Source organism: Pogona vitticeps, chromosome 2 (assembly GCF_051106095.1).
Source record: "Pogona vitticeps strain Pit_001003342236 chromosome 2, PviZW2.1, whole genome shotgun sequence".
Lineage (NCBI taxonomy): Eukaryota > Metazoa > Chordata > Lepidosauria > Squamata > Agamidae > Pogona > Pogona vitticeps.
The window spans coordinates 181,484,747-181,511,280 of record NC_135784.1 but is presented as its reverse complement, the minus strand read 5'-3'; the positions used below and the strand labels follow the sequence as shown (position 1 = coordinate 181,511,280).

At 45.7% G+C, this 26,534-nt stretch overlaps 2 protein-coding genes across 6 annotated transcripts in view; one reads left to right on the top strand and one right to left on the bottom strand.

Annotated features, from left to right (window-relative positions):
• Window positions 1-2,285, top strand: part of CC2D1A (coiled-coil and C2 domain containing 1A) — a 57,451-nt gene extending 55,166 nt beyond the window's left edge. For 2 of the 3 annotated variants that reach the window (XM_072991522.2, XM_072991521.2), the window contains exon 30: window positions 415-2,285. In XM_072991522.2, coding sequence (XP_072847623.2) covers window positions 415-435 — 21 coding nt within the window. In that variant the 3' untranslated portion in view covers window positions 436-2,285. The remainder of the gene's footprint in view (window positions 1-414) is intronic. The other variant, XR_013542310.1, reaches the window with a different exon arrangement.
• Window positions 2,165-26,236, bottom strand: PODNL1 (podocan like 1). Of its 3 annotated transcripts, XM_072991523.2 has the most exons (11): window positions 26,117-26,236; window positions 22,985-23,233; window positions 21,477-21,570; window positions 20,385-20,449; window positions 16,527-16,636; window positions 15,888-16,044; window positions 14,720-14,835; window positions 13,895-14,552; window positions 12,845-12,993; window positions 6,086-6,254; window positions 2,165-3,956 (listed from the first exon to the last, which is right to left on the bottom strand). In XM_072991523.2, exons 1-10 carry the CDS (start codon window positions 26,117-26,119, stop codon window positions 6,104-6,106), a joined length of 1,752 nt encoding a protein of 583 aa, XP_072847624.2. In that variant the 5' UTR covers window positions 26,120-26,236; the 3' UTR covers window positions 2,165-3,956; window positions 6,086-6,103. The 3 variants fall into 3 exon arrangements, with proteins under 3 accessions (XP_072847624.2, XP_072847626.2, XP_072847627.1); XM_072991525.2 differs by lacking the exon at window positions 12,845-12,993; XM_072991526.2 differs by lacking the exon at window positions 26,117-26,236 and having other exon boundaries at window positions 21,433-21,570; window positions 22,985-23,039.
• Between the last annotated feature and the right edge of the window lie 298 nt (window positions 26,237-26,534).

Sequence of the window (26,534 nt, the reverse complement as noted above, 5' to 3'; positions counted from 1 at the left end):
AGCTTACATGTGAGATGTAAAGGAAATGCATCTTGAGCCCTGTTGTCCTTCTTGCTCCAGTGGTATCCTCCATCCATCCTCCATCCATGAGCCATTAGTTTGAGTCATGAAGACCAAAAAGAGTAGAACAAGGTTGCTTGCGCTTGCCTATAACTGTGGTTCTTCCACTTGTAATCTCTGAGCTCATTCAATCCTTCCACTTCCTCTACCTTTCTTGCCTATCTTGCAGTGGACATGAGACTGAGGGAAACTGAGGCTTACATGCCGAGTCTGGTGGGTGGGACTCCTGCCACCTCTAAAAGGTCCCACAATGTTCTGGCAGGTGCAGAAGAAACCCATTCTTATGTCTCCCTTCAATTTGGAAAGCCCAGCAGTGATAGAAGCACTGAGCAGGCTGCCTGTTTTGTCTTCCAGCTGCAGAAGTTCCGCAAATGAAGGAAGAAGTGGATGAAGGTGCCAGGAAACTCCAGAATCGCTCTGCCAAGCTGCTGCCTGCTCATGCGCTTTCTTCTCCTCTTTGTTGGTAGAGAAGGGTGGGGAGAGCAGGCTGGGTGGGGTGACTGTTTGCTGATGAACTAGGAGTTCTGCAGGGTGGCTCTCTTCTGGACAGAGGGCTCTTTGTAGCCTTCAGTATACCTAATGAGTGGAGGTCCCCATTGTTCCTCAACATTATGGCAAGCCATGAGATTTTGCCAGGTGAAGAGACAATCTGATTGGGACAATCACCTTGCCTTGAGCTTCTGTCCAAGCCTGGCCTCCTCTGAGATCTTAATGAACCGCTTGATTATTTCTCAGCTGAGCCAGGCTGCTGGGCATTGGTGAACAAAGAAGGGAACCCCTTTCTCTGCTCATCAAGCTCAAGGACTGGGGGTGTCCACATTACAAATTAAACCAGTTTGAAACTGTTTTAGTTCCAGTGGGTTATCCCCTATATAGTTTTGCCAGGATGCTGAGGATACCTACTCCCATGATGAAACTATAGTTCCCTAAATTCCTTTTCCATGGCTTTGTTGGCTTAACAGATCCACAGTTGTTTTAACTTGTACTGTAGACAGGCCTAGTATATTGTTGTCTTGCACCCAAAGGTGGGAAATACCAGCTGAGATGACTTATTGAGGAACTCACCTCCTTTAAAAACACTACTATAGCCCTCAGCCCGTAGTATGCATTGAGCTCATGAGTCCTCTTACACTCCTTTTACCCTTCTCATCCTTTGCACCAGGCACTTTGCACATGCCTTTCTGGGCTCTGCTTATTTGACCTTATTTATGTTTCTTCCTCTGAGAGCTAAGGAGCTCATTGCTTATGCATGGTCAGTGTCTGTGAAAGTCTTGCTTGCCAATTCTTGGAAGAATCTGGCTTCTGGATTAATATCAGATGCCTGTGTTAATGGAAGTCTCTCAGCTCCGTCAACTGTTTGTCCTTCTGTGATGTGCTGCTCAGTTTATTTTCTTTGCTCAGTTTATTTTCCAGGGAAAGCGTGGTGCTGTAATCCAGAGGTGGGTAACTTTGCTAGGTTTGGGGCCCACTCCATGCCATCCTATGGTCAAAACTTGACATCATGTTGGGAACTCAGCACCCCTACTTTCACTTTGACACAAGATGGATGGAGACAGAGAGTACCTTTGTTATGCACTGGAAACATGTGTTTATGTCGGCTACCACTGAATTACATGTTGACAAGGGGATCAGCACTTACAGAAATTTTGGGGGCTTCCTGCCGGGCATGTATATTGACCATCTCTGCTTTAGCCTATGGGTTTGTTATAAGGGTTGGCTTGCAGAAACGGGTTCCCTTCTGGCAGCTGGAAAGGAGATCCTCTTAATTGAAATCCTGTTTCCTATAGTTGGCATTTTTAAATGTAAGAAATTAACTCAGGGTTGTTGCTGTTGCTCAGGATGGATTAAATGTGGGTCAGATCCGGGACTATTTTCCCTGTCCCCACCGATGTACCTTTCGAAACCAAAATTGAATTTCTCCTCGTCTCTCGATAGTGAGATGATAAAAGGGAAACATGTTCTGCACTGCCTGTCTTCCCTGGCTATTTTCACAATCCTCTCTTGGGTTTTTCGGGAAATCATATTTCTGTACAAGTGCCTGCCTCCTAGGTTGTTGCTCAGCCAGAGGCCTTGAAAGCCAATTATTAAAAGCATAGGCTGTGAATCTGACTTGTGTTATGGCTTTATTTTATCTTTAGGGTGACAAATATATAATGGGGGTTGGCTAAAAGAAAGACACATATTGATTCTTGTACCCCGAATAAAAAAGCTTGTTGTTAAACCTCCTTCTGTTTGGCTTTGTGTTCATGGGTCGACTCAAGATGTCATTCCTGCAGAATCTTGCAAGTAATCCTTCTGATCTTTGTTGAAGTGTGTATCTTCTCCTAACACTCACAAATAAGGCAGGAACTGTCAGAAGGCACTGGTTTGATGCATTAAGGAGTAATTACTGGTCCAGAAGAATAGTTCTTTGGTGTTGCTGCAATCTGTCATGGTCTGGATTTTTCTTCCTTGCTCCTCTTGTGAGCCTGATGGTTTTTAGCTAAGGTGAGGTGTCTGGTATTTCTGCATAGAAAACCACGCTTTTGCAGTGAGCTTAAATTTAGTCTCTCATCTCTTAACATGGCGTCTGACATCCATTCCAACCTTTGTCTAACTGCAACATTCAAAGACTTCACAGTAGCTCTGTGTGACTGTGAGCACCTTAGGCTCCATTCATTCCATCTTCTCTCTTGTAAAGAAACTGGGGGCTCGTCTAGACGGAGCATTTGATCCTTTTCCCCCTTTGTGCTAGCTGGTTCCACATAGTGTCTGAAGAGTACAGGTCTTACCAGAGTTTCTGTCCGAATTCATTCCTAAATCTCATATTTTTTAAAAAAATAGACTTTTTTTTAAAAAAAGGAATGGATCAAAATATATTTTAAAACCCTGAACAAACCCTTTACAAATGATTATACTGGGTTTTGTTTGTGTGTGGTGGTGAGGTTTTAATAGTTTAGTGCTAATGATGAAAGTTTCTAATTTGAGCCCTTTTCCGCAGAATATCAGTCCTGTTTGGAAACCAGCTCTTGGCAAAACATTGAGGAAACGCTTGAAACTTTTTTAAAAATGATTTTCTCTGCTAGCATGTTTGCGGGTTAACATTAACATCTGTCCCAGAAACTCCTGCTGTCTGATTTCCAGGCCAGTACAAAGTGTGTGGGTAGTGGTGGTGGTGGAGGACTTAATTCCTGGAGGTAGTTTAAGCACCAACAGAAATCCAGGTTTGTGTCCCTCTTGGTCACTGCTAGCAATCTGAGGCTTGTATTGTCTTGACAGGAAGAACACTGATGTACAGGGGAACAGATGCTGTGAATAGATGAACCATGTGGCTTGACACACAGGAAACAAATACGTACAGCATTTCTTCTAAGGGACAGTAGTAGCAAAGTTCCCTTTTTTTTAATAGGTTAGGCAGTAATTCTCGTTACCAGACCTACTCTAGGAGGATTGTGGGTGTCTGAACGGTGTTCAAGGGTTCTGCTAGGTGCTCCATGTCCTTGGTAGATGAGGAAAGCGGTGGATAGCTGCATGTAAGTCGCCTTCACTGTCCCTCTGGACACTTCGGTTCCATTAATACAGTTGGCAAAGCCCAGACTCGGCACAAATCAGCTGGAGATGACAGTCCGGTAGCAACGATAACTGAAGCAGTTTTCTTTTTAAAAAAAAACAGTTCTGAATATCTTGTCTCTTTCCTGCTGGAAGCTTTCAGGTGAGACTTATTCCCTTGGAAAGCAGATAGAGCATGCTCTAGTGGGTCTGCATCGTGCAGCTGGGAGAGCAGACTCAGGAGCTGGTCAAATCCCTCAGAAAGCTGCCGGCAGGGAACAATCTTGGCTGACTGGCAGGCGGGGGCCATCTTGGTTGAGAAGCCCAAGGGAAGTGGTTTGGTTGCAGAGCAAGCCTAGGAGGATGATCTGAGGGAGAAGAAAGAAGCTCAATCAGCATGGCCTGATATTGCTAAAAACTGGGATGTGGCACAAGCACAGGAGAGGCTCCCAGAGTAAGTCTATTTGGTTCCCTGGTATCCAGAGGTCTTGCTGTGGTGGTTTAGGTGTGGCTCATAAATATATCCTTTCCTACATCTAGAGCAGGGGGTCTCCAAACTACGGCCCGCAGGTCACATTCGGTGTGTGCGTTGCCATTTTGTTTGTCCCGTTGCCTTCAGCTCATGTGTGCATACATGGAGGAGCAAGGCGGAGAGGCGGTGGTGCAGGCATCCGCCTGTGGGCATGCGGGGGGGCAGGGATGCATGTGGAGAGGGGAATCCATGCGGGGGGAGGTGTGTGTGTGTGTGTGCAGGCTAGAGTGCAGGCGTGTGTGCGCATGCATGTGGGGGAGAGTGCGGGGGCAGGAGTGTGGTCCTCTGTAAAAAGTTTGGAGACCCCTGATCTAGAACATCAGAAAAGTTAGCTTTTCTGGACTAGAGCTCCCAGAATGTCATGGTCACTTTCCCAGGGTCTGCCTTTCTCTGAGGCAGTGGTATAGGATCCCTAAATAAGGGGTAGCAAAGGAATGTGGACTTGAGTCACGTTGAGTGAGAAAGATTGGGCTGATCCAGTCCATTTTGCTGCCTGGGCCCAGCAGCAAATAACAGTGTGCCACCACCTCAACATGCTTTGTCAGCCAAGCTATTCTGGTGCGTAAGGCAGAAAATCTGATACTTCCCCCCCCCCTTCCCTGGCAGCCAGACTGCCAAAAAACAATAGTGGTGGCTTTCTGCCCTTTCGTGACTAGAGATGTTTTTGCTGAAGCAGCCGCTTCAGACTGCAAAATGATATGGTGAACCCCTGAGATGTTTTTAAAAGGCTAGCTCAGAGGCCCCATTGATAAACCCGTATTTTCTGTAATACTGAGGGAGAAAACTATAGTCTCCCTGCCTCCCACTGCAACCATTCATTCTGCCTATTGTCCGCTAGTAGATTGTCCCCCCCTCCTGAGTTACCAGAAGTGCAGCAAGATCAGTAGAGATCTTTGAACTCTAGTTCCCAGTTTTCAAAACTATCCCCTTAACCCCCCTGACGTCTTTCTTCAGTTACCACTGGAATGCTTCGGGAGATGCTGGAAAACATCATGTGGCTTTCAGATAATTAACGTGCCGGGAGAAGAACAGCGCAAGAATGAGATGATTCCCAGTCAGATTGCATTGAGAAGAGAAGCAAGAATCTGGGACAGAGAATGAGGATCTTTCTAGCAGCAACGATCCCACATGTGCCACAACGGCAGGCCTTCCAAACCTCACCCTATTTTGCAGATAGACCCGCCTCCTGCCATCTCTCACGTCCCACAGAACAGCCACACCCCTATTTTAAAAATTATTAGCACAAAAAAATCCCTTTTATTTACAGAGGAGGAATTTGACATGTTTTTAGGGGGCCTCCTAGCACCCCCTATTTTTAATGTTTTCAAAAACATTTGGCTAGTGGAAGGTGTATGGGAGCTTTTTCATATTTTTGTAAGAACAAGTGGTGGGGAGAGGGTGACACACCAGAGAATATGTGGTTCTCCCCCCCCCCCCCAGCACATCTAAGGATGGACATGTGAAGCCTCTGGACCTCAAGAGATTTCCCATCTCTGCTTTAGAGTAGTAAAGAATGGTTTGTGATAGGGAATAGAGGGTGTTTCCCACAGAGAGATCATTAAGGTACCCCGAAACACTTCCCAATGTCGGCACTGGTAACAGATTTGTCCAAATATATGAAGTCTCTTTTTGTGTGGGAAAGTGAGTTTGGAAGGGGCTCCGTTTGGTAATCTGTCCCAACGGCTGGAGTCCAAAAGCCACTTCAAGGTCATCACTGAGGCCAGCCCTAGCATGGGGCAGATTTTAAGTCATGAAATGGCAGCCCATTGTTAGTTGCCTGCCTAGCAGAGAGGAAGAGAAATGCTCGTGGGACTTAAGCCTGTCAGGATTTCCGTCTGCTGCCCTGCTCAGGTAGCAAAATGCCTTGGGCTGGCTATGGTGTCTGGCCTTGACCTTGTGACATTCACAAATGCTGGGAACTAGAATGATTTGCTTTGTGGAAACCTAAAGGTTCCAAAGCTTCACCTTCTCCGGGCTGCTTCCCTAGGTGCCCGTCTGAGTGGGGATCCAGCGTCTCGCTTGCAGCAGAGAGATGTTGATGGGCTCCGGATTCCCTGTTGTATCCACTACTTCTAGCCATTTCAGGTCTGCAAAGGCTGCTTCGGACACATTGGCTGCCAATAAACGGTTGGCTCTGGAAAACAAAGAGCAATTTGTTTGTAAAATGGGGCAACTGCCGATCTGCAGACATCTGAGTCGTCTACTTTTTAAAAAAAATTATTTTTACTGAAGTCCTGAACCTTTGATGCCGCTCCAGGTGATGGGTGTAGTTCAAAAGAATCAGAAACTTGATTATATCACAACACAGTTCTCTGCATATTTATTAGGAAATAATCCTTAGGGAGGATTTACTTAAGAATAAAGTGTTTGTTGGATGGCATAGCCTTAGAATCTCTCCTGGCCACCTAGGGGACTTCTTAGCTAGTTTTATCTTAGTGCAATAACATTTTTATTTGGTCAGTGCCCAGATTGATGACCTAGCAAATAATGCCTTAGTTCAGAGTTCTCTCAAAACAGACTTTCTACTTTTTTACCAGCAGGAGCTAAGCAGGGCAAAAATTTGGCATATTCAGGTCTTCCTGAAATCAAATGCTGCTTTGAAAAGAGAGCAAACTTCTCTATCAGAGTTTGAGCATAATATACTCTTCATTTGGGTAGAACTGCCGTAGGCTCAGGTTTTTTTTTTTTTTAATGTTTTCTTGCTAAAAAGAAATAGTAATATAGTACAAAGCAACGTTAGTAAGTTTAAAACAACATGACACATTCGGTCTTGTATGAGAAAATTATGACTTATTAATAGCAGTGATGATAATATGCTGACAAATTGATTCCAACTTACAGTGACCTCTTCCCTGGTTCCCTCCAAAGTGGCTAACCATTTCCTTCTTCTGGGGGGGAGTGTTCTGGGTCTGGGCGGTATGATCTGATTCTTCTGCTGGGAGCCTCAATGGGAAATAGAATGCCTGACCCCCCCCCCCAGGGGCTACCCAACCAAACCTATGATCAAGTCAAGCTCTATAGGTGGTTTTCCAAATGAAGACACTCTTGAATTAACACAATCTTGAATGATTGTTACCACCACCAGTTATATAATTTTGGTTATTTTTTTTTACAAAAATCCTCAAATATTTACTTACCTTCTGATTGATCGAACTCTGGAACCAGACGGTCTCTGACTTTCAAAGAGAGTTTAGAAATTGTAGACTATCTTTAGTGATATTGAAAATACAGTTGTTGTAGGGAGAAGATTTCTAAGATGTGTCATTATTTTTTTTCTGCAACCTATGTTTGAGTTTATGGGTGAGATTGAGCATGTTTATGAGTAATCTGATGAGAAAGGCCATATTACTCATAAATATGTTTGAACTTGCTTATGAGTTCAAAGGTAAGTTGCAGAGAAAAAGTTGCAGAGAAATCTTTGCCCTTCAAAACATTCAAGATCTGGTTATAGCTGAAGACCCTTTTTTATATATAAAAAAAGGTAGACTATTCATGCATTGATCCTCCTCAAACAGTTCTTATGTATTTAACATCTTGGGAATCATTTTCGGATCACATTTATAATTTCATGCCACTTTGTTTAACTTTACCAGCAGTTTAGGTATCCTGGTTTCTAGTATCCCCAATGTTATATCTCCTTACAGACAGAGGTAGCTGCTGGTGCTTTTTACTGCTGGTATTATTTTATGGGTTTCCTTCCACAGCTGTCATCTCCAAGTTAGAAGGTCAGCTAAACAATAATTCCCTGGCTGGAATCCTATTGTTTAGCATAGTAATTTGCACTAGAGTAGACCCACTGAATCTGTGGGGATGTGCGGGGTCAACTCCTCTGCAAGTTCCATTGATTCAAATGGGTCTAGTCTAGGTGTGACCTACTTTAGTGTAAAGTCACAACTAGAGTTAGACCCATTTGAATCAATAGAACTTAAGCCAGTAAGGGTTTCGTTACTTAAAGGAATTGCCCACTAAATCCGTAGTGATCCAGTGGGCCTACTCTTATGTGGCTTAATTTCATTATGCTAAGCAACAGGATTTCAACCACTATTTGACCATTCTTAATAATTTAATAATAATTTTTTAAATTGTCATTGTAAGTATCTACACAGTATACCCATACAATGAAATTCACAGACACCCAGAGACCAGACACATGCACACACATAAAATTCCCCAAACACTCCCCACCCACTAAAAGTCCCCCACTAAAAATACAAACATCTACACCGCAGGCCAAGTAACACAGTCCAACTAATTATTCAGTACTGGTGGTCTTTAAGCTCATTATTAATTGCAATTATAGCTCTGGGATAAAAACTATTTAGAAAATGTGTGGTCCGAGTCTTAATTGTTCTATATCTTCTGCCAGATGGTAACAGTTCAAAAAAGTTATAAGCAGGATGGGAAGAGTCTCTCAGGATGCTGTGTGACTTTCTCAGACAGCGGGATGAGAAGATGTCATCCAGGGTTGGTAGCTGGAGCCCAATGATATTCTGGGCAATTTTAATGGTTCTCTGTAGAGCTTTTTTGTCCGCTATAGAGCTACTCCCAAACCATGCCAGAATGCCATAGGTTAGGACACTCAATGGTGCTACGATAGTAGGACAGAAGTAAATGCTGTCATAAAAAAATTCTTCCTTAGTGGAGTAGCTTTTTGGTATGTGTATCATTTCCTCCACAGTTTTCTTGGTGAAACTGTATTGTCTGACTCTGTGGCTGGGTCAATACACCCAGGAATTTTGCCATGTATGGTAACAAAAGTTCTGTGAATTTTTTTTTCCTGTCTGAAATCTGAGAGGTGTCTGAGGGTTTTTTTTTTTCCTCATGCACCTCGCAGATTTGAGACAGGAATTTTTTAAAAAAATTTTATTTATTGGATTTATACCCTGCACCCTCTGGCAACCAGGCCACTCTGGGTGGCTAACAACAAGATAAACAACACAATATCAAAACATGAGAAAGATAAAATGATACATACACTCAAATGAATATGATAACCAGCAGGATAAATTAAAACAGATGGCTATGAAGATGGTAAAAATAATGAAAGGGTGGTAAAAAGGATGGCAAAAGGGAGGCTGAGATCTCAAAAACTTAATGCTCAGGGACAGCCTGATGGAAGAGCCATGTTTTTCACAACTTCTTGCAAAAATTGCCACATTCACATGTGAATGTTAACATTTACCAAATGTTGGCCATTCATTGAAATGTGTATATACTTGTTGGATATTGATCTTGTTCTGTGTAGATTCCCAAACTAGATTATAGCTTAGTGGATCTGAAAATGCAGTTCTGAAAATTTGGTTGAACAGCTTGGTTTTGGTTTGGTCGTGACTTAAGAATAAGCCCCATTTTGCAGTGACAACATCGAAATCAGATTGATTATATTCTCTGCAGCCAAAGATGGAGAAGCTCTATACAGTCAGCAAAAACAAGACCTGGAGCTGACTGCGGTTCTGATCATCAGCTTCTCATAGCAAAATTCAAGCTTAGACTGAAGAGATTAGGAAAAACCACTGGGCCACTCAGGTATAATCTAAACCAAATCCCTTATGAATACACAGTGGAAGTAAAGAACAGATTTAAGGAACTCGATTTGTTGGACAGAGTGCCTGAAGAACTCTGGATAGAGGCTCGTAACATTGTCCAGGAGGCAGCAACGAAAACCATCCCAAAGAAAAGGAAATGCAAGAAAGCAAAGTGGCTGTCCAACGAGGCCTTAGAAACAGCAGAGAGGAGAAGGGAAGCAAAATGCAAGGGAGATAGGGAAAGTTACAGAAACTTGAATGCAGACTTCCAAAGAATAGCAAGGAGAGACAAGAGGGCCTTCTTAAATGAACAATGCAAAGAAATAGAGGAAGATAACAGAAAAGGAAAGACCAGAGATCTGTTCAGGAAAATTGGACATATTAGAGGAACATTTTGCGCAAAGATGAACATGATAAAAGACAAAAATGGGAAGGACCTAACAGAAGCAGAAGACGTCAAGACGAGGTGGCAAGAATACACAGAGGAATTATATCAGAAAGATTTGGATATCCCGGACAACCCAGACAATGTAGTTGCTGACCTTGAGCCAGACATCCTGGAGAGTGAAGTCAAGTGGGCCTTAGAAAGCCTGGCTAACAACAAGGCCAGTGGAGGTGATGGCATTCCAGTTGAACTATTTAAAATCTTGAAAGATGATGCTGTTAAGGTGCTACATTCAATATGCCAGCAAGTTTGGAAAACTCAACAGTGGCCAGAGGATTGGAAAAGATCAGTCTACATCCCAATCCCAAAGAAAGGCAGTGCCAAAGAATGCTCCAACTACCGTACAATTGCACTCATTTCGCATGCTAGCAAGGTTATGCTCAAAATCCTCCAAGGTAGGCTTCAGCAGTATGTGGACCGAGAACTCCCAGAAGTACAAGCTGGATTCCGAAGAGGCAGAGGAACTCGAGACCAAATTGCTAACTTGCACTGGATTATGGAGAAAGCCAGAGAGTTCCAGAAAAATATCTACTTCTGCTTCATTGACTATGCGAAAGCCTTTGACTGTGTGGACCACAGCAAACTATGGCAAGTTCTTAAAGAAATGGGAGTGCCTGACCACTTTATCTGTCTCCTGAGAAACCTATATGTGGGACAGGAAGCAACAGTTAGAACTGGTCATGGAACAACTGAGTGGTTCAAAATTGGGAAAGGAGTACGACAAGGCTGTATATTGTCCCCCTGCTTATTTAACTTATATGCAGAATACATCATGCGGAAGGCTGGACTGGAAGAAACCCAAGCCGGAATTAAGATTGCCGGAAGAAATATCAACAACCTCCGATATGCAGATGATACCACTCTGATGGCAGAAAGTGAGGAGGAATTAAAGAACCTTGTAATGAGAGTGAAAGAGGAGAGTGCAAAAAACGGTCTGAAACTCAACATCAAAAAAACTAAGATCATGGCCACTGGTCCCATCACCTCCTGGGAAATAGAAGGGGAAGATATGGAGGCAGTGTCAAATTTTATCTTCCTGGGCTCCATGATCACTGCAGATGGAGACAGCAGCCCTGAAATTAAAAGGCGCCTTCTTCTTGGGAGGAAAGCGATGACAAATCTTGACAGCATCTTGAAAAGCAGAGACATCACCTTGCCAACAAAAGTCCGAATAGTCAAAGCTATGGTTTTTCCTGTCATGATGTATGGAAGTGAGAGCTGGACCATAAAGAAAGCAGACCGCCGAAGAATTGATGCCTTTGAATTGTGGTGCTGGAGGAGGCTCTTGAGAATCCCCTGGACTGCAAGGAGAACAAACCTATCAGTTCTAAAGGAAATCAACCCTGAATGCTCACTTGAAGGACAGATCCTGAAGCTGAGGCTCCAGTACTTTGGCCATCTCATGAGAAGAAAAGAGTCCTTGGAAAAAACCTTGATGTTAGGAAGGTGTGATGGCAAGAGGAGAAGGGGACGACCGAGGATGAGATGGCTGGACAGTGTCTGCGAAGCAACCAACATGAACCTGACACAACTCCGGGAGGCAGTAGAAGACAGGAGGGCCTGGCGTGCTCTGGTCCATGGGGTCACGAAGAGTCGGACACGACTAAACGACTAAACACACACATTGCAGTGACAAATCCATGGGTCAAGGACTTACACGTAGATGGAGGCAGAAGATTAGAGGTGGGATGTATTGCCATCCACTTGGACATTACCTGACAGAGGATAATAAAACATGCTTGAAATATATATGTTCTTGAATAGGAAAAAGCAGAAGGTGATAAGAAGTGCCACTATCCCTTCCCCTAAATTTCTCTGCCACTTTAGTTCACAGGCTTGGCAACTTCAGTTTGTAAAACAAAAAAACAAATTGGGGTACAATTTACATAAACAGGAGCTCCCCGTGTGGTTTGGCCCTTAAATGGAAGAGCTTTGTGTCTTGTGTCAAGCTACCTGAGATGGGCTGGAGAAACCAAATATGTGCGTTCAGTAATTATAGTGATATTCCTGTATGTATCCTCAAATGAATTATCTTTTGCTTCCTGTAAATTCCCTAGGAAAAGCAGTCAGATTGTCACAGGTCAGATGATGAGTTTTAGTGCCTTGTATAATAAGGTCTTGGCCCTTCTCGAGAATAATAAAACTAGAATAGAATAAATGGCACAAACTTGCAGAATAAATGATGTAAACTAAAATGTAACTGCTGTCCGGATAGCTTAATGAATTGAAATAGCTAGCTGTCGAGCCAGGGGTCAGAAGTTCAGTCCCCCATTTTGCCACTGGGAGAAGAGCCCGCCTGCTGCAGAGTCCCAAGGCACCTCCTGTCCAAAATAAAGGTTGGGCAAACCACTCCGGCACACTCTGTACCTTGAAAACCCTGGGGAAAGTCACTGTAAGTCAGAATTGGCTTGGTGGCTCATCCTTGTCGTTAAAATAATAATTGCTTCCATTCGTATTTGTAATGTATGCAAGAACTAGCGTTGGTTGTTTCTAGGTGCAAATTCTGGACTGCTTCCAGGCAGATCTCTAATTTTTTTAAGTGCAAAGCCCAGAAAATCCTATTGCAAAGAGCACTGGGGTAGCATTTGCTACATTTCATCTTTAAAATACAGGCAACAGCAATAAGATCCATTCACAGGTCTTTTGAAGAGGGAAAACCCAATGCACACAGGTTGCCTGTAACCCCACCTCCTCTATGAGCACATCATAGCATCTGCCCCACCTCCAGGTGCAGCCCCTTATGCCCTCCATCACCTGAGTGTGATGACTTGGATGTTGGGTGTCGTGAGGAAGGCTTCAGCCATAATGACCACAATCCTGTTGTGCTGTAGGTAGAGATTTTCTAGAGATTCCGGCAGATCTGGTGGAACGTAGGACAGCTCGTTGTAGCTCAGATCCAGGAGCTGGGAAAGCAAATCCCAGAAGACATTTGAGAAGAAGGGGGCAGCTGCCTCGGTTTCCAGATTTGGGCATGACAGGTTAGGCAGAGGCTGCCCCTGAAGTGGTAGGGGGCAGAAGTATAATGACAATAGGACATCCATCAGGCTGTCCCTCCACAGTCCCACTGAAATGAGCCTGCCTGGCATGACTTTAGCAAGAAAAGAGCCAGTGCAGAAAAACAATTTGGTAGGCTATGTCCTTTCATAACATAGGTTTAGACCAGTGGTGTCGAACTGTGGCCCTCCAGATGTTCTTGGCCTTCAACTCCCAGAAATCCTGGCCAGCAGAGGTGGTGGTGAAGGCTTCTGGGAGTTGAAGTCCAAGAACATCTGGAGGGCCACAGTTCGACACCACTGGTTTAGACCCATGAGAGGTACTAATCTCCAGCTGCAATGGCATTTTACACTGAAACATGTACCTTTTCTCACTTGAGCAAGGCTAATATCAAGGGAGTGAGAAAATACACATTCAAGTGGCATTTTTAAGTACTGTAAGATGAATCTTGGTTTCCACTGGATATTCCCTCCATTCCCAGTTTAGGAATGGGACCCTTTCTGTCACACCCACACCGTGGGAGCAAGTTCACTCTAGTGTTCTCTTCCTGGAGCTTGAAAAAACTGCTTTTTCAAATTGCAGCAACCGTGTTGTGGCACCATAAAAGACCCAGAGGTTTTATATGGTGAAGGCTTTTGTAGATGGCAGCCTACTTCATAGACACATTCCTTTTGAACTACATTTCCCAAAACCCCCAAGCCAGGAGGTCCACTGGGAGTTATGGTTTCTACGTTCTGTTCTCTCCCCACCTTGTTACCTGCTTGCCGAATATGCAAAGGAAGGAGCCTGTTAGCCCTCCCTCAACCTCACCTTCAGTCCGTGCAACTCCTGCCAAGTGCCAGGGGAAATGCTGCTGATCCGCAGGCGGTTGTGCGCCAGGTGCAGCTCCTTAAGCACGGTGAGGTTGACCAGCAGTTCTGGAGAAAGGGAGTTGAGCTGGTTCTTCTGCAGATTGAGGACCTGAAGGCTGGAGGGCAGCCCCGCGGGCACAAGGGTGAGCTGGTTGCCCGAGAGGTCCAGGATCTCCAGGCGCTTCAGTTTGCGGAAGGCCAGGCGATGGATGTGGGCACTGTAAAGCCGGTTGTAACTGAGGTTGAGCTCAACCAAGGCGTAGGTGGCTGCAAAGTCATGCAGCCCTATCTGTGCAATCTGGTTGTGGAGCAGCATCAGGGAGCGGACCCTCCGCGGGAGTCCAGGCGGGACGCGTTCCAGGCGGTTGTTGTACAAGTGGAGGGTGTGCAGGGAGCGCAGGCGGGAGAAGGCCTCGGGATGCACCCCTGTGGCGGTCAAGGTGTTCCCCTGAAGGAGGAGGTATTGCAGGCTCCGCACGCGGCTCAGGCGTTCAGAGGGCAACGTGTTCAGGTGGTTTCGGCCCAGGTGTAGGATGACAATATTCGCAGGGAGGCCACCTGGCACTTGTGTCAAGTTATTGTTAGAAAGATCCAGATACTCCAGGTTCTTCAGTCTGCTGTGGAGAGGCAAACGCTGCCCATTAGGGAAGCTGCTGAAGCAAGATCCTGGGTTTTGGGGGGGATCTTTTAACTCTCTCCCCCCCCAGTCCGTATGAACCCCTGTTGAGCTCTGGCCCCCAGATCCAGCCCCCCCCAGGAGAGCCCCACCTTTCCCTGTAGTTACCTGAAGGTGGAGGAATCAAGGCCATCGTTGGTCAGGTTATTGCTCTGCAGGTAGAGCTCTCGGAGGCGCCACTGGCTGCTCAAGGCTCCTTTGGGGATACGGGAGATGTGGTTATTCTGCAAAGTGGAGCCTTACGGTCAAGGGCGAGCCTCTCCAGTCTTGCTCCCCTCCAGTCTAGAAAGTGGAGGGGGCCATTAGTCTTCCCATTAACTTGTCAACTTAGGCGTCACATTCTGGTGAGGCCAGAACTACTGTGTTTCCCCGAAGATATGACAGGGTCTTATATTAATTTTTGCTCCAAAAATCACATTAGAGCTTATTTTCAGGGGATGTTTTAATTTTTTTAGTTACAACAATCTACATTTATTCAAATACAGTCATGCCGTCTTCTTCTGGTAGCTGCCCAATGGTGGAGGGCGGGGTTTCACTTAACTGGGGCTTATTTTGGGGGTAGGGCTTATATTATGAGCATCCTGAAAAATCATACTAGGGCTTATTTTCAGATTAGGTCTTATTTTCAGGGAAACAGGGTAGTTTAAGGCCAGAGGAATCTTGGTAGGAATGTGGAGCTTAACAGCATGCTAGACCATGCTTTTCCCAACCTCAGAAAACTCAGGTGTTCTTGGACTGCAACTCCCCCACCCCGAAAAAATCCAAATGGCACGGCCCCAATAGAAATGAAAACTTTTCAGTTAAAATACACTTTAGTGCCTTTGTAAATACATTCTAGTTGTCCAGCTTGCAGAACTTTTGAAAATTGGATTTACCACAGAACTTTTGAAAATTGGATCTAAAGCCTCTGATGTAGGTTCCCAGCCTTCCTGTTGTCCCTGCCTGGCTGTATTCTGTTATTTACGCCAGGGTGGGCACCTTGTGACCCTCCCAGGTGTTGTTATAGTATAATGGCCATCAGCTCTCATAACTGACTATACTACTGGCTTGAACTGCTGGGATTCACAGTCTAGCACCACCTGAGGGAACACAGGTTGCCCACTTGTCATAGATTTTTTTTTGTTTTTTTGTTTTGTTTTGTTTTTTCCTAAAGACAAAGTCTCCTGGCCTTTATTTAATTGCTTTACAGCTGTCCAGTTTACTGCAGGCCTATGGGCTTTTTACATTTTTGCAACATGTTTCTCTACCATCCAGATGGAGAATCTCAGTTGCCAACCTGTAGGTGGAGGCGGAAGATGGCACGGGGCAAATTCTGGGGCACGTAGGTAAGCCGGTTGCTGGAGAAGATGAGGGTGGTGACAGCATCAGAGCCATTGAAGGCATCAAAGGGTAGGCCTGTGTTGTTCACCAGGTTGTTGTGCATATAAACAGACCTGTGCAGAGGGAGGAGGGAGGCAGAGGATCAATTAGGAGTGCAAAGTCACCAGCACAGTATCTCTAAACCAGCTCCAAATGGTTTCTTCTTTGGTTGTTGTGAGTTTTTTGGGCTCTTTGGCCGTGTTATGAAGGTTGTTTTTCCTAAAGTTTCGGCAGTCTCTGTGGCCGGCATCTTCAGAGGACAGTACTCTTCATGTGACAAGGAGGGTTTCTCCCCTCCTTGCCACATGAATTTAGGCTGGAGGCCTTGTAGGAAGTGGACTGTCTCTCTCCCTCTATCTCCAGAACAGTGATCCTGGCCTCTGTAATAAAGCTAGTAATGAACATCCTTTATTCCAACTGGTGTCCCCAGGGCTGGTATCCTTCCCTGGTAAGGGAGGAAAATGCCTTTTCCTCCCTGATCAGGTCCCTGCCCTCCGAGCATACTTGCTGTCACAGAAAATCTGCAGAGGGGATTCATCCTCTGTTCTGGCCTTACCTGAGGCCAGGCTTTTGCCCAAAGGTGAGTGGGTAGATGTGACTCAGGCGGTTGGCAGCAAGGTCCACAATGCGCAGGGTGCTGGGGAGGAACTGTGGCGCCACCGTCAGCTGAAAGGAGAACCACACAGGAAGTGTCAAGCTGTCCTCAGTTTTCCCTCTCTGTTCAGAAACAAAAGCTGTCAAATATGTTACAGCACAAGGACTGGCAAGCCATTTTGGGATGCATCAGGTGGAACGTGGTTTCCTGTGGAAGTGGACAATATAGTCTATTTGCCCACTCTGGGCTAGATTTAAGGTGAAAATGCATAACTGTGTATTTTAAGGGCACTTACTGTGAGTTTTAAAAAAGTTGTCTTTAGAAGCTGGTTTTCATTATTCTATTATACTTTAGTTCATGGGTCTGCAGACTACAAGCTGGTAGGCTCGTGTGTGTGTGTGTGTATGTGTGTGTGAAAATATAATGGTGAGATCCCTGGGGCAACAAAAACAACAACATACACTTTGAATTAAAGAATGTGAACTCTGGGATTTGGAAGTTATTTTAAGTACCTGGGCTGAATGGAGCTCAAAATTCTTCTGTCCAAAAAACCCCACTCCTGGTTACTCTAAGCTTCTCTTCACCTTCATTTCAGCAGTATAATTTGGAGAAAAAGTTTGTGTGTCAGTTTGTGGTTACTTTTGTTCAGCAACTGAAAGCTGAAAATCTTTGTAGCCGGAAAGGGTCCAGAGATCTTCCAATACCTACGTACCAGCCTGCTTTCTGCTAACTTCTGCTTGAATATGAACAAGAAAAGTGACTATGCTAATTGAACCTGAGTGGGCCATAGCTTTCATGGTAAACCTCTGTACAGGGTAGAATACCAAACTCTAGATTTAGAAAAAGTATCACTGAAAATCAATTGGACCCAGCAGGCAGGAAGCTAAACAAGGATTCCATTGTGTCTCTGCACAACAGCAACAGAAGAGAATGCCTAATTGGTGCCATACCATCTTGAACGAGCTCAGCAGGGTCGAGCCTGGTTAACACCTAGATGGGAGTACACCAGGAGATCTCCAGGCAGGGCTAGCAAAAGAATTCCATCTGAAATCTTAGAGAGCTGCTGCTAGTTGGTATTGGTTGGGAGTTTGATTCCCCACTGTGCCTCCTAGGTGTAGCCGCCTAGAGTGGTCTTAATTGATTAGATAGGCGGGATATTAAATAAATAAATAAATAAATAAATAAATAAATAAATAAATAAATAGAATAGAATAGAATAGAATAGAATAGAATAGAATAGAATAGAATAGAATAGAATAGAATAGAATAGTGCCATCCCATGTAGCCTTGGGCAAGCTCCACCATCCCAGGGAAGAAGGCAATGGTAAACCACTTCTGAGTAACTTGTATCTTGGAAACCCTGGCAAGAGTCACCAAATTGACTTGATGACACACAATTATTATCATTAGATGAATCAATGGCGTGATTCAATATAGGACAGCTGCTTCTGCTCCTGATCATCCTGGGAAACAACCACGTTCAATACCATCTAGTGGCTGAATTATACAATGCCACTCATTATCCATACAGAAAGCTTCCACAATATGTACTGTGCTAATACTTTTTAAAAGCAAACATCCGTTATGAGGTTACTAGACGTAGGCAAGGAAGGAAAGATGGAGAGGAATTGATTTTAAAGCCGTGTGCCTGATGAAGAAATGTAAAAAGGTTTAAAGGTTACATGTATCATTTTGAATGACTTACTAAAATTATTACCACAACACAAATTTCAGAATTTTTCTGATGGCCAACACAGCTATCCCTACATCTTCTATTTAGAAATAGAAACATAATAACAGAATAGTCATTTCATAAAGCAGACAAAGCAACAAATCTGTTACTCTGATGCCACCTCAAATTATAGGTACCGGATTCACAAAATGGAATGCTCCTTACCAACCAACAAACACAAAACGAACAAAATCCTATACCTAGAAAACCAGCATATAAAGAGAAGGCTGGGCTCACTCCCACTTCAATAATATGCCCACTTTTTAATAGAAAGTTTTGTTTTTGGTTTGGGGGGGAGAGTGTGGTTGAGTCTTCTTCCACCAAGGGAACCCTTGCCTGGAGTCTGAAGTGGTACAATCCAAAAACAGCTGGTTAAGCTATTCCCAAACTAACAAGGAAGCTGAAATGTTGTACAACCCTACTTTATCTGAACATAGGAGACTTCCATACCTAACATTAAAAACCTGGGGCCAATCTTCCAATGTAGAGCAAGCCAAGTTGAAGAAAAGCTGGAGCAGCCATGAGCTCTGATGCCTCTTCGTGGTCTTCAACAATGCTTGGACTGGCAGAAGGGGGACACAGCCAAATCTCCCTATATTGGTGTTTGCAGAAGGCAACCTTAATTTGTTGCCTAGCTTAACTCTATGTTAAATTAGCAAGGAAAAGCTGAGAATGTGAAACTGGCAAGAGTAGAGTCTGGGAAAGTTACTTTTTTAGGCAGCATTTTTCAGAATCCCATAACCATAATCACATGCTAATGTGAGCTTCAATGAGTTGTGGTCCAAAAATGTAGTTTTTCATCCTCTGATTCAAAAATCTGATGTAAATGTAACTTTTCCATTCTCTGATTCATCCTCTGTTTTCACCTCTCAGGGTGGCTGTTGAGATCATACAACTGAGATGGTGGGAAGGGAGCTTTTAGGGATGACACCCTGTGCTCCATGGAGAAAGGATGAAAAGAAAAAATGTAATGTATTTCTCATCTGTTACTCATATTTTGAGTGATCACAGTTCTTCTCTATACATTTCATACACTTCTTACATGTTTATTTAAGATCACTTCAAACAGATTGGTCATGCTTTAACTATTACTAATCTGATTAAACCCTCTTCCTGTATAAATCTGATACACATTGGTGCTCTCCAGATATTGTCAATAGGAAAAAAAAACTATACAAAATGAAGCCAGGCATCCTGTTTAACTTTGAGTCATCCCTTGCCAGTTTTTCACCACTGTGAGGGGCCAGCACAGATATCACTGGCTTTATACAGTGGATTGGGAATTATTCTGAACAGAAAAAAATACCTTCTGCACACCTACCCGTGTCTCAATTACTATAGTGCCTGTGCTACAAATGCCTTATTATATTAATTGAAGCAAAATGACTGCCTTGCCCCCTCAGTTCTGTATCAACAATAACTGTGAACTATAAGCCCCATTTGTTTAGAAGCATAACTTGAAGTAATGGAATGACCTCCCTTTTAAGGCAAGGTGGTGAACCTTTGGCGCTAGAGGTGTCTTAGACTACATTTCCCAGAATCCCTTACCACTAGCCAGGCTGGCTGGAGCTTCTGGGATTTGAAATTCAACTAAACCTGGAGGGCCCATCTCTGCCTTGAGCCAGGTGGACAGCTTATGGCCCTCTAGCTCTTGTTGGATGCAACTCCCATCAACCCGACGAATGCCATGGAAATGGTTGTCCCAATGACATCTGAAAGGTCCCTTGTTTCCCATCCCTTGGTTTAAATATATAGTTGACCCTGAATGTGTTTTGATAATTAAATGATGTAAAGATATCTATTGTCTTTTCCTGGGAATAGGAGGAATCAGTTATTAAGTAAGGAACATCTTCTAAACGCCTTCCGACACCAGACGGCACACTGTACTGCAACTTCCACATTCCCGGACCATTGCCTGGGCTGGCTGGGGCTGATGGGAACTGCTTTTTTGCCTGCACTGCCGGGACAATACAGCTGCCCCCCCACCCCTGTCAAAATTTAATTGGTCCAGTGATTTGCTTTTCAAAGCCTCTGAAAACAAAGAAAAGCCAGCCCAGCCTCTTCTTTGCAACCTTAAACACACTCACCTTGTTGTTTGCCAGGTAGATGTACTGAAGTGACTGCAGAGACTCAAAGGCTTCATCTGGGAGACCTTTAAAATGGAATACATTACAGAACAAAATCTGCTTTGGAGGATTCTTGCCAAGCCCCTTGTTTGGCCCCCTTTCCTGCCCCACATGCAGAGCTTCTATCTACCACTAATCCCTTCTTCCCAATGCCAAAGAAGCAGCCACAGATGGCTTGCAGTCTCCTGCTCAGTCAAATGCACTTCTGAACCGGAGGTGAGGAGTGTGATGCTTGGGTATGTTTAAATATATTATGTACCCGTGGAACGGCTTTGAAATGCATTGGTTCGCTAAGGATATGGTGAGAGAGGGTGTAATGAGGATCATGGCATGTTGGTAAAGACTGCTCTGACTGGCTGGGATAAACTAGGGGAGTGGAGTGTTGGTTAGGTTTTTGGAGAAATCTGGGGGCAGAGAGATTGCAGTGGAAGATGTCTTTTAATGAAAGAACCAGGAATTTGAGGGAGCAATAGAAAGAGAGTGAAGAATTGTGCTCAATGAATGTAAAACCTAGGAATAAGAGACATCCTTTGGACACTGTTATTTTACTAAAACTGCATACTGTAGGGTTGGCTATGTGAGGGGTGTTGTAAGTGAAGGGTGAAACAGATACACATAGGGGCCACTAAAGGTTAGTGGCAGTGAGGGAGGAGGGAGAAAATAAGGGAAGATTATTGAAGAAAATACATTTATTCCTGTGGTTATTGAAAGAGACCCTCACCTGAATAGTCAAGTGACAAAGACCAAGACCGTATGTGAAAAAGTGGTTGGACAATGAACTGGTGTTTAATGTGGAGCAAGAAGGACTCCTTCCAAACTGCAGTGAAGGTTCATCTATTGTCATTTGAGGAATTCATCCCTTTTTATTCGGTACAAGCAGGGTGAGCAAAAGCCCAAAAGCTGATCTTAGCTTCTTTCTCCTCCACCCAGTCATCTGCCCATAAAGATTCAAGGAAACTTAGGCCAACCCATGTGAATGCGGGGGTCAGGGAGGGAGGGGCTGGCACACCTTCCAAATGCCAGGGCATAGCCTGCTTCCTGGGTTCTGCTCACCCTCTGAGGTGATGTGGTTGTTGTGGAGATTCAGGGTTCTCAGTCTGGACAGTCGAGACAATTCATTGTATGGCAGCTCACGCAACTGGTTATTCTGCAGAAGAAAAACCAACACTTACATATGTATTTTGTTCCCTATTAAATTGACTCCTAACACAGAATCGAAGGCTGACATACAAACTTTTACAGAAAGGTAAGTAGTATTAAAAGCAGCCATAATGTATGTATGTATGTATGTATGTATGTATGTATGTATGTATGGATGGATGGATGGATGGATGGATGGATGGATGGATGGATGGATGGATGGATGGATGGATGGATGGATGGATGGCATGCTCTCAATAAGGGGACGCAAGGCGGTCACAATGTTAAAGAAAAAGAATTAAAAACACAGTAAAATATACATTGAAACAAAATTAAACATAAACAGAAAACAATAAAAATGATTAAAAACATTGAAAACTCTAAAAACAAGCTTAACTTAAAAAAACAAACCCCAGCATTCAGGGACTCAGTTATAATTGTTATAAGTCTGCTTGAAGAAGTGGGTCTTCAGCTGTCGGTGGAAGGATTAAAGGGAGGGTCCAAGCTAACCTCCCAAGGGAGAGCCTCCCATAACCTGGGAGCAGTCACAGAGAAGGCCCTCTCTCTGGCCCACAGCGAACGTTCCTGCACTGACAATGGGACTGAAGAGGAAGGCCTCCCCGATGATCTTAAGAGCCAAAAAGCCCTATGTCTATTGGGAAGAGGTGGCCCTTGAGCTTGTGGACCCAAGCTGTACAGAAAGAACAAGTGTGGGTGGAGTGGACAAACTGGCAGACAAGGCTTGGGAGACCTGGATTGACATCCCCATTCAGCCATGGAAACTCCGTGTGGGGTGCCAATCTTAAAACCATTTTTTAAAACTCTCAGATACCATAGCATTGCTGCAAGTCAGAAGGAACTGGATGGCACACAGCTACAATTACAACAGGACCGTGATGGAAGCAGCAGAATATAAAAAAGAAAGATGCAACGGACTGGGGGTGAAAAGTGGAAAACTTTAGAAATGCTAAAATGTCTGAAGACGTGGGCTGCAATCCTTGAACGTTTATGCCAAATAAACTTTGTTAACTTCAATATGTGATCTTAGAATGGCGGAGCTGGAAAGGGACCCTATGGACCATCAGGTCTAGGTCCTGTCAAGGAGGCACAGTGGGGAATCGAACTCCCAACCTCTACCTCCACTGCTAGATACCTAAACCATCAAGCGGTCCAGCTGTCCAGCAATCTTAGGGTGCCACAAGATTCTCTGATGCCTTCACTACAACAAACGGAAGAGGGCTACTGCTTTGGAGAGCCCTGAACCACTTCTTAAGATGCCTCAAAGGATCAGAAGTTATTTGGGGGTAGGGGGTAATACAGGCAACACCCTGCAAAGGGCTTGCCTGCCTTCAGGTCTGCTCTCCTCTGGCTCTCCCGCCCAGATGGGACAAGCCCTCGGTCCATCCTCTCTTCTTCCTCACCTGCAGTGACAGATGCTGGATGCCTGCGGAGAGATTACCGGGGAAAACATGTAAGTCGAGACCGCCGCAGTCCACCGTTTCCTCTGCTGGGCAGGTGCAATTGGATGGGCAGCCAGACACATTCCGGGCAGGGGTGTCTCCCACGGGCTGTGGCGTTGCCAGAGACAAGTCATCATCCTCGTGGTTCTTGAGAAGGAATCCATAAGGAAGGCTGGCGAGCAGGAGTAGTAGAAGACGGCCAATGCGCAGCTGCAGGGAGGCAGCCGTCAGAGCCTGGTCAATAGGGGTTCTGTGCCACCCCCAGCGTGTGCTTTGCTCTCAATACTTCAACTGTCTGCATCACCAGGTAGGGCAGGAAGCCTCCCCTTCTCGCTCCCCTCCACAAATCAGCTCCACTGGGAAGGTAAACAGAGCCCCTTAACAGTACTGAAATGCTTCACTGATGGGCGGGAGGGGCTGAAAGGAAGAAGGGATGGGTTGTCCCTTGTAGGCAGTGCGAAGCAAAAGAAAGATTTGGGGAGGCATCAGGGGGTGAGGAAAAACAAAACAGAGGTCAGCCTGTATCCAAATGTTTATGCAGTATGCAGAGACCGTTGCCTGTGTGGCCTCGTAAAAGGTTGCCAACTAGCGTTGCCCAGGGAGCGGAGGGCTGCTCATCAATAGGCTGTGTGAGCCAATTCCTTTATTGGCCTGGCATTGCTTGGGAGTTGGTGGGTGGGACAGAGGTTGCAAACAAGCTATACAAAGCTGGGCTTCAGGCAGAAACCCAAAAGGTGCGGCAGATAGGATGTGGTACTGTGTATGTATGGGTGGGGGGGAGAAGGGGAAAATAAGTCAATGGATGCAAACATTCAAAGAAATGCTTCCAACATGGGGTTGCCTAGATACCTCTGTCCCTATCTCCATCTTAGCATGCTTTGCTCAGGACTGGCTCAGGGTGCCTGGTGAGGAAAATCCTAAATGACAACCTTTCCTTCTAATTCAGAGAGCAAAGAATCTACCCTGGTGGTGGTGCTGTCTTGAGCGCTCACTGCTCCCCCCCCCCCAGTGAGTCAGAAAGTTAAGGGGGTTGGGTTTCAGAAGCCCCCACCCCACCCCGGCCAGCACACCAGGTAGCTTTTCTCGAGTCCAAAAGCAACACCCACCCTATCCGTGATGTTCACCACAGGCTGACAGCGCAAGCAAGCAACCCAAAGAAACAAACAGGCCTCAGTTACACTGGAAGAATCCTGGTTTGTCAAATCTCAGATCAAGCAGGATGTAGCAAACAATCTCAGATCATCCTTGCTTCACAATCCTCTCCTCTGGGCTGAATATGGCAACTTTTTTTTAAAAAGACTCCGGATAGCCACAAGAATGTACTGGTTCCTTCCTAATTGCTAACAGAATAGCCTAGGACATTTTGCTGCCAGAGGTCAAGCAATAATGCCTAGCCCACCTCAAGGTGCACAGTACCAGAGGCCAATCAAATTGTCCTGGCACCTCAGGTAAGAAAGCCTACAAGCACCTTTTCTCCTCTCTGGAATTAAAAATACAACAGCCAGAATCCTACTGCTGATCAGTGCTTGCTGAAGGGAAATCACATAAATCTTGGCAGCATGTTGGTGCTCGTTAATGAGGTGGTGGATGTATTTCTAGGCACACAGCCAGTTGCACAGCCAGAACACACACAGGAGGACACAACCAGCACCTCATTAAGGGGTGGCAATTTGCCGCCAAGAATTGCATGATTTCCCTTCTGCTAGTGTAAATCAGCAGTAATATGCTGGCCACTGTATTGGTTGCTGGGGAAATCATGCTTCCAGTAGTTGCCTTGAAATAAAAGGGACTTCAGGTAGTCATTACTGCAATCTGGAGCCTATCCAATAAATATGTATTTAAAATATTTTACCCCCTTTAAAAAGTGCCCAAGGTGTCTTACATCATTAAAGGACAATATTTAAAATCTGAAAAAACAGTAAGTATACAGATATTTCAAAGAATAAAAAATAGCAATTAAAAAAAGAACCACAGTTTGATGTCTTCAAAAAAAAAACACACAAAAAAAACGGATCAAAATAAAACAAAAGCAGTGGCCTGAGGCAGCCACAGCCCTCTATCTGATGGCCCACTTCGGGGAAGAAGCAAGCTTTCTCCAAGGACTTTGCCTGAAACAATCTCTCCCTTGGCAAGGATTCGCCAAGTCCGAGAAACAGAGGCCAGACGGTCTCCTGGGGCCTTTAGCTCTAGAATCACCACTTTTCTTTTGCTCGTTTTACATTCTCTGTTTCGGAAAAGCAAAGTAATCGTCGGGACTCTGTTTCTGCCTCTCCCCGCAATCCGCCCGCGGTGCTCCCAGGGCTTCCCAGGTCAAGACACCCGGCCGCTATCCCGCCTTTTTCGTGCTAAGGGGACAAAAGACAAAACAAACAAACAAACAAACAAAAAAAGACGGGAGGGACGCAGAAAGGATCGCCACGGCAACCTCGTGGTGGGAACGGCATCACCGCTCAACTTCTGCATGCCAGCCTGCGACTCGGCAGGAGAAGGTCGTTCCACCGACCCACCTCCTCTCCGGCCCAGAGAAGCAGCTGGAGGCACCTGTCAAATTTCTGCCTGCGCTGCCGGGCCAGGCAAAAAGCACAGGAGCGCGGTGGGGACAGCTGGTTTCCAGTCTATCCGCGCACCTCCGCAGGTTCGCGCTTTACACTCGGCATCCTTTAATCCTGGTTTCCGACGGAACTGCCCCCGACAGGGTCTGTCCTCACTTTAGCAAGCCTAACGTTGAAGGGAGCGTGCCTGGGAGGGGAATCCATCCTCCTGATCTCGGGAAGAAGGGGGTAACGGGTCCGCTACGGGACGGCACTCAGCCGCCTTCAAAGCGCCCTGGTGCCCTTCCCACCCTCGCCTCCGACCTGGGTGGCCCGCCTGCGGACTACCCCCCTCCCCGGCGGCGTCCTCCCCCCTTCCTCGCCCGCTCAGCCCCTCGGCGTGGCCCCGGGAGCCCCAAGGGACGCGGCGCTCAGCGCCTTCCCGGAGGCTCCCGCGCCGCCCCCTACCGGCGGGCTCCGTCCTGCGCCGGGCAACGGGCTCCGCCGCCGGGCTCGGGAAAAGACGCCGCTCGCCCAGGCTCGCTCGCCCGCCGCTGCTCACCATCGCCGCTGCTGGGCTGGAGCCGCCGGTCCGCGGGTGGAGGGTGTCCAGGACCGCGAAGGGGAGCCAGACCGACGGGAGAGCGGGGCGGAGGGGGGGGAGTCGAGGGCGGCGGCACCCCTCCCCGCTCGGCCGCTTTCCTTTCCCCTCTTTTTGTTGTTTTTGCCCCTAGCGAAGCTCCCCCCCCAGGTGCCCAGAGAGCGCTTGGGAAAATCCCTCCCCCTTCTTCCCCCCCTCCCCAAAGCAACCAGAACGGACTTGCCGCCGTCTTTGCTACTTCGGCGGGGAAATGGGAAGAGCGGGGGAGGTGGGGGGGGCGTGCGAGGGAGAGATCAATGTTGTGTCTCTTGCGCCTTGTTTTCCACGCGATCAAAGGCGGGAAGGAGCGGGCGGGCGTGATTGCATAATGTTCCCTCCG

What these genes read in the sequence shown, in the direction of transcription:
- PODNL1 (XM_072991523.2), bottom strand. An exon ending in TCTACCTGGCAAACAACAAG is followed by an intron (nt 16,637 to 20,384) that starts GTGAGTGTGTTT and finishes TTCTCCTTTCAG; the next exon opens with CTGACGGTGGCGCCACAGTT. An exon ending in CTTGATTCCTCCACCTTCAG is followed by an intron (nt 14,553 to 14,719) that starts GTAACTACAGGG and finishes GCCTCTCCACAG; the next exon opens with CAGACTGAAGAACCTGGAGT.